The sequence below is a fragment of the Fibroporia radiculosa genome (genome assembly GCF_000313525.1).
Source record: "Fibroporia radiculosa TFFH 294 genomic supercontigs, scaffold11939, whole genome shotgun sequence".
NCBI lineage: Eukaryota > Fungi > Basidiomycota > Agaricomycetes > Polyporales > Fibroporiaceae > Fibroporia > Fibroporia radiculosa.
In genome coordinates this window covers 7,847-14,869 of record NW_012133470.1, presented here as the reverse complement: position 1 = coordinate 14,869, position 7,023 = coordinate 7,847, and the positions used below count along the sequence as shown (strand labels likewise).

General features: G+C 56.3%; 3 protein-coding genes across 3 annotated transcripts; 1 reads left to right on the top strand and 2 right to left on the bottom strand.

Moving 5' to 3' along the window:
- Positions 1–4: 4 nt before the first annotated feature.
- On the bottom strand, positions 5–1,232 carry FIBRA_07111 (uncharacterized protein; the record flags this gene model as incomplete). Its single annotated transcript, XM_012328807.1, has 7 exons — positions 5–62; positions 137–531; positions 591–725; positions 788–963; positions 1,019–1,061; positions 1,122–1,147; positions 1,202–1,232. The coding sequence occupies 7 exons, from the start codon at positions 1,230–1,232 to the stop codon at positions 5–7; spliced, it is 864 nt and encodes a 287-aa protein (XP_012184197.1).
- Positions 1,233–1,978: 746 nt separating this feature from the next.
- Positions 1,979–3,989, top strand: FIBRA_07110 (uncharacterized protein; the record flags this gene model as incomplete). Its single annotated transcript, XM_012328806.1, has 10 exons — positions 1,979–2,032; positions 2,095–2,365; positions 2,413–2,460; positions 2,524–2,565; positions 2,651–2,753; positions 2,917–3,014; positions 3,079–3,137; positions 3,194–3,284; positions 3,374–3,900; positions 3,951–3,989. The coding sequence occupies 10 exons, from the start codon at positions 1,979–1,981 to the stop codon at positions 3,987–3,989; spliced, it is 1,332 nt and encodes a 443-aa protein (XP_012184196.1).
- Positions 3,990–4,015: 26 nt separating this feature from the next.
- Positions 4,016–6,995, bottom strand: FIBRA_07109 (uncharacterized protein; the record flags this gene model as incomplete). The annotated part of the gene is made up of 8 exons (XM_012328805.1): positions 4,016–4,753; positions 4,811–4,984; positions 5,076–5,162; positions 5,220–5,275; positions 5,335–5,416; positions 5,471–5,822; positions 5,887–6,409; positions 6,473–6,995. 8 exons carry the CDS (start codon positions 6,993–6,995, stop codon positions 4,016–4,018), a joined length of 2,535 nt encoding a protein of 844 aa, XP_012184195.1.
- Positions 6,996–7,023: the final 28 nt, after the last annotated feature.

Sequence of the window (7,023 nt, the reverse complement as noted above, 5' to 3'; positions counted from 1 at the left end):
ATGGTCACGGCTGCCCGCGTGTGAATCGCGAGCCGCTCCAGACGCGCCGTGACGTTGACGGGCTGGCACAGGATCGGGTTGGCGTGCACTGCGAACTAGTCAGAAACGCGGTCGGAGAAAATGGGACTTGACGAACCTCGAGTCTCTCCCTTCGATGCATATGCCGAATTTTCCGAAACCGAACCCACCGTCGCTCGGCTGCCCGCGCTCGTTCACACCCCAGCCTTTGATAACGTCAATCCAACTCCTTACGGTATCCTCGTCCTTGGGCATGACGAAATCGAAGAACGACCTGCCCATAACTCGGGGAGTAGAGAGCAGACTATCGTTCGAGCAGTAAAGGATGGGGCAGGTGAGGGAAAACCGGTCGAGAATGAGGGCAGTGCGGATGGATTGTTCAGGAAGAGGCGCAAAGTGTTTTGGACCCTCTTCCAACTCGGGTGAAGAAGACCTAGACGAGCCTGGAGTACCACCATTGCGGATAGGGCTCGGGACTCGACATGGGGGCATGGGATTCGGATCGTTCCATCGCTGTGCGGATAAATGGTCATTAGGTCGCTTGCGGCCCGATACGATCCTACGAGACTTACCCTTAACTCAAAATCTTTGGCGTATGGCGTGATGATCCTTACTTCTTGTGCGGTGGAAGCGTTGTGCATAGCCTTCGGGCCTGGAGACGCGAAGGAGACACTGCCAACAAGCACATTCTGCGCAACGGTACGAGACTGGAAAATAGTTCCTGGGAAGTTAACGGCGAGAATCAATCGGAGGCGGAACCAACACGCACAATGGCGCAAAGGATGTAGCCCTTGCATGGGTCCTTGTGCTTCATGCGCAGGTACGCGAGAACAGCGGCTCTGTCCTGAGTGATAGTCGAGTAATGCATTGCCTTGACTTGAACAAACTCGTCAGGGTGGACAAGGTCCAGAGACGGCGTGCCGACCAGTTCATGGGGCTCAAAACCTAGACGAACGGGATGCGATTAACCCTTCCGGTTTCTGGCGAGTAGTGTACGTACCGAGGAGGTCATAGACGGATTCTGAGAGGTATAGCCATCGGGCCTGCGGGGAGGCAAGTCAGCCAGCTGTTTCGGCCGGGCGTCAAAGAGTAAGCGCGCTGACATTTTCTGTGAAATCGACAATGCCAACTGTGTTCGGTCAGTGAACGGGTCTGGGGAATGGCAACGATGAAAGAGACGCACTGAAAGAGACGCAGGGCGTGTTTGTATCCATAGCGCTAGGAGGATGGGCGGGACTAGCGAGGGGGTGGTGGTGGTGGTGGTGGAAAAGAAGGAAGGAGGACGGGCGGTAGAGATAAGTCACGACAATTCTAGAAGCACAAGGGAATGTTCCGTACTAGGCAGGCAGTCGTGTACAGAATGACTCGGAGAACGCGCACTGTCTGTAAGGGCGAGGAGAGATGTCGGATCAGGCCTAGAGAGAGCGGCACCGGTCTGGCTCAGAACAAGGGCGGAGAAAAAGGAAAGAAAAGGAGAGAGGTAAAATTTGTGCAGTTGCTGAGCGATTAGAGGAGTAGAGGGGGCACCGGAGCGTTCTAACCGGCCGCAAGGCGAATTGCACGGACGTAAAGTTGACGGGGTGTGGAGAGGCAGGAGAGAGGAGGTCCGAGTAAACGAGCCGCCGTGGAATTTTTATGAGAGACGGAGGGGACGTCTGGGAAGCTGGCGCTGGGCAGGTAGAGATGCGGAGGGATGAGAGAGGGAGCGGGGTCAGTCCGAGTCGAAGCAGGAATGAGCCTAGCGGAGACCGAGCGGAGACCCAGTGGTGCGGGACGAGCGAAACGCCCAAGATTCAGTGCACCGTCTGCATCTTCCCACGCCCGCCCCTCCGGACACACAGCCGAGATTTCCTCCGCCGCAGATTCCTGCCAGTGCCAGTGTGCAGCCTGCTCGCTTGCTCTCCCTCCGACGCAGGAACGCTCGCACAACGTCCGAGTCTGCCCCCACGCCTGGCACACAATGTGGTCGACTGCACGCGAAATCGCAGCCGGGGACGTCGTGATCATCTGGCTGGTAAATGCATTCCCTTCTTCCTCCACAACGACCGTCCCCCGTGCTCACGCTTCCCTTCTCAGACAAGAGACCTCATTCAGCCCTTGTTAATCACCCCCGGAAAAGAGCTCAACAGCAGATTCGGCGTATACCGCCACGCAGACCTCGTCGGCGTCCCATATGGCTCCAAAATAGGCTCGCGCAACGGCAAGGGCTTCATCCACGTCCTCAGACCCACCCCAGAGCTCTGGACGCTCGCCCTCCCCCACCGTACGCAGATCCTCTATCTCGCAGATATCGCTTTCGTCTGTTCATGGCTCAACATCAAGCCTGGCAGCCGCGTCATCGAAGCTGGTAAGTTTGTTCTTCCACGATTGACAGTGTGATCCGCGCCCACTCAGCAAGCCATCGCAAATCCCTTGATTTGCTCGACGATTCATCGCCCTGTGGTGCGTTCATTGCTCCGATGCAGCGGTGCACGATCGCTCTCGGGACTCTGCATCGTCTTGCAGTGCTGCGGATGCGGAAAGTCGCAAGTTGGTCAGACGAGTCTTGTGCGCTCGCGCAGAATCTTTGCCTTGTTTTTCCAGTTGCGTCAGCTGACTGTCCGGCTCATATATGCGTCGTTTCTGTCATCAGGCACTGGCTCTGGCTCGTTTTCGCATTCCGTGGCTCGCGCAATTGGGTCTAGTGGTCACCTCTGGTCATATGAATTTCATGAAGCGCGCGCAAACAAGGCCAGGTACATCTCTCTTCAGTCGCCCAGATTAGGCCAGATTCCGTTGTTGTAATCGCTTGCCGCGAGCAGGATGAATGGACGACCATCGTACCACCTCGCTACAACAGTCGCTTCTTGTGACTACTGGAGCCACCGTTGTCAGGAGCTACTGACACGTTTCTCGCAGGGAAGAGTTCACTCGCCATGGCATGGACCCCATTGTCACGCTCACCCACCGGAACGTGTGCAAAGACGGCTTCACAGTTGTTGACACGGTTGACTCGGGTGCGTTTCACATTCGGTCCCGAATCGCTGTTCCAAGATCTGAGCATGATCGCCCCCGCTGCAGTTTTCCTTGACTTGCCTGCCCCGTGGGACGCTGTGGAACACGCCAAGAGGGCCCTAAGAGTGCGCACTATTGTTTCCTCCAGACCTTTGTATTATGAGATTGATTGCGCCCACAGAAAGACCGCATAACGCGGATCTGCTGCTTCAGTCCGTGTATGGAGCAAGTACTCAGGACGGTTAGTGCGTTGAACGACGCCGGTTTCACGGGTGCGTGTGCCTCAGACTCCGATTTGGGCGTTCGCCGCCACTACGTCATGACTCATCAACGAGTTTTTTTTTTCTTTTTCTTTTTTCAGACATCACTATGTACGAAACGCTGTCTCGTCCACACCAAGTCGACCTCGCGCCCGCTCTACTGCCGATAAGCGAGGTCGGTGAAAGGTTGAAGAGGGCGGAGCAGCGCAGAGAGGAGAAACGATTACGGCAAATTGCCAATGCGCGTGCCGCCGCGGGGAAGCGGAAGCGGACTGGCGAAGGGGAGGATAATGACGCGGACGCGGCGGGGATCGCGGGAAAAAGACATAAGATGGGCGGCGACGGAGATCTCAAAGGCAGCGAGCCTGAACAAGCGCCCGCCACGTTTGACTCCGATCCTGCGCCGGCAAAATCGGAGGAATTGCCGTCTGTTTCGGCGTCTCCTCCTGGCGCTGTCGCATCATCGCCGGCGGCGGACAAGATTGGCCTCTCGAAAGCGTTCCCTGAAGTGCGAGGGCACACATCATACCTCACCTTCGCTTGCCTGCTGCCACTGTCCTTGAGCGCTGCGGCCGCTCTGGAGCCAAATACAGACGCTTCCGACGTGGAGCCACCTTTCCAGGCAAGTGTCCACTCCAGCCTTCACATTTTATGCTTGTGGATGTTAACAATGATTAGGAAAATAAGGATAATACTACTGGTCTAACTGCTGTGTAAGTAGAAAATATATATACTATCGCTGTTTATCCCGCGATGGCTTTCCTATATGCCTTCTCCCTCTCTTGTTCCTCTTGGATTTGACTGGCGCTCTTTGCTCTGCGCGTTCTGAGAACTCGGGTACTTGCAGGAACCACAGCCGGAGCCTTTCTAGCGCGTTTAATTGTGGACGGCGAATGAGAACGGCCATTCTCGCCCTCCGATGCTGGGTCGGAGCTTTCATCGTCTTCTCTGGCACGCTTCTTTCCCCTGGCATCGGGGTTCGGCGTTTGTTTGGCCATCTTGACTTTCCTACCCCGAGCCGTCGTGCTCTTTGACGTCGTCTGCGCGCCAGCTTTTGATCGTCGTAATTGTAGACCTGGGGCGGCGTCTGGTGCTGACAACGTCATCCGAGCATTTTGAGACAAATGTTCCCCGGGCCGATCCTCGTGTTGTCTTATAGCCTCTTCAGCAAGTTCGAACATGGTCTTCGGCACACGCTGTGACTGGCTGTCGAGCTGTTCAGACAAAGAGGGTGGTATCACCTCTTCCATATCATTGTCTTCGTCAGTTCCGTCGCCGATTTCTTTCAGATCATTCATCACAATGCTATACACGGTGTTTTGTGCCACTTCAGTCTCAGGATCTTCGTCTTTCTGTTGTCTTTGAGATTTTAATGATACAGTGGTAGAAGGCTGAGGAGCCTCGTGAACAGTTCGCGGCAACGTGTATCGCTGGACGACAGCATCTGCGCCAGTGAGAAACCCGCCTTGTCCCTGAATATCCTAATTCACACAAAAAACATCGGTCTTGCGGATGATTGCAACAAGAGAGGGCCATACCTCTTCCGCGTCATCCATGGGTCGGTTAGCAAGCTGATCAGAGCCGGCATACTGTTCCTGCAGACGTTGTCGAATCCGAAGACCGTGCACCAGCCTTGTCCAGCGTTTGAGCACTTGTTCTTGTTGTTTGGCACGTCTCTTCTCTTCGGCATCATGTTCCGCTTCCCAGTACGCCTATGGTTGGCACAGCGGTCCCAGCGTTGTCATCAGAATTGCGGGGCATCAGTCAGATAACCTCGCTAGTTCATCAGCTGCTTGAACTTACCTCAAGCAGGACATCCTCGTTCTCTGCTGCGACGACTATGCCTGTGATGACAGGGAACGCTCTCCGCTTTTTGAACTCAAAACCTGTCTGGGTGGGATTGATTACATCGCATGCCCATTCGGCCAGAAATCGGAAAACACGTACCACCGCTTCCGCGTAGTCGAACCCTAGCTGTCTGGCAACTTTCGCCGTACCTTTATCTGCAATAGGAAGACGTGATTGGAACCGCTGATCTGGCGTCGCAAATGAAGGTACTTACATGGAACGTGTACCGCCCCCGCAGGCAGCATGGTAGGCACATACAAGTCGATATTCCCAAAGTCGTTTTTCGGAACCTTGCCCTGCACTCATGCCTTAGGAGGTCAGGAGACGTAGAAGTGCTGCGAGGCTCTCACATTGACGACTGGATCGGGCGTGTAGAGTACCGTTTGGCTCTCCGCATACATGCCCTGCATGACACCGTCTTGACTAGCGAAGCCCTCGCTCCCGGGCTGATCCTCGCGGGACTTGCCTTCGGCCAGCGCCATCTCGATGGCTCGTTGCTTGTTGACGGTCATGGCGCGCTGCTTGACCCACTTCATGGGCTGAGCACCTTCCCGGACTGTACGACCCTGCCGCATCCAGTTCTCGGCAGTTTTTAAGGCAACTACGGACGAGCGCGGATAGACGGCTTCCCCACGGAACTTGCCCAGTTCCACAAGCGGGTGAATGACTTGGTCGCGCTTCAGGTGCCGTTCAAGCACATATCTGATAGAATACAGCCGCAAGTCAGACTGGGAGACGCCATGGGTGGCACAATTCAAGCGCTCACAGGGGATGATCCTTGAAGCCCGCCATGGTGGTGGGCATGGCTTCAGTGAGCTGATTAATCTGCAGCTCGTCGTCTTCCAGATCATCACGATTCTGCGGCGGAGATGCACGGTCACTCGAAGGTTCTGAATGCGGAGAAGGGGAGGGGGTTGTTAGGAAAAAGCCACGTACCAATCTGTAAGGACGTTTCACCAAATTCAGGATTCTCTCCCACCACTCCTTCCTGCCTTTGCCTCCCTGCTGCACCTTTGCGACCTTTGCGCCATACTCCCTGGCGTATCGGGGGGTGACGTCCCTCGCAAAGCCGTCCTCCTCAAAAGCAAGGACATATACCATACGGTTCTCGACTCTGTACAGTCGCGGATCTGTCTGCTTTGCGGAAATATGGGGCGTAGGATCAAACGCCTTGCGCTTGTTGATTATGCAACGGATCGGGTCGATCGGGAGCCAGCGCGCATCTGCGCGGGAGAAGACCTCTGTCCAAAAGACGGGCGGCGTCGTGGCTGGATCCGGGGTGCGCTCGCCTACACCAAGAAAGACTCGTCAGCCACGCTCAGACCGCCGCGAGGAGAGCAGCAATCACACACGTCGCTGGGGCTTGTCGGCAGAGCCAGAACCAAGCTTGCGTCCTCTCGACTTTCTGAGCTTGATGACGGGAGGAGCCTTCTGCTTGCCTTTGGCACTTACGGCAGGAGTCTGGCCGTCAAGTCGCTGGCCTTCTCCCGAGAATGTGCCATTGGTCTTGCCCCCATCAGACAACGGAGCAGCAGCAGCGCTCTGCGGGGCAGATATCTCGACTTTCTCCATCTCCTCGTCGTCTTCGTCGCTCGGATCGACAGCCTTGCCCTTGCCCTTGCCGCCCTTCTTCTTCGCCGGCGCCTTCGGCTTCCCGACGCTCGCTTGCCACGGGACGCTCTGCAGGCTGACCATCAGCCGCGCGGGGATGCCCAGGGCTCTGCACAGCGCCGTGAACAGCTGCGCACTCGTGTCCCGCGTGCCGCGCATCATCAGCGCATGCTTCATCAGGCTCTTCGCGCTCTTGACGATCTCGCCCGCATCCTCATCGTCGCTCTCCCGCGCACGCGCCTTGCCCTTCGGGTCCGCAGCCATCTCCCTCTGCACGTCCGCGAACACGCGG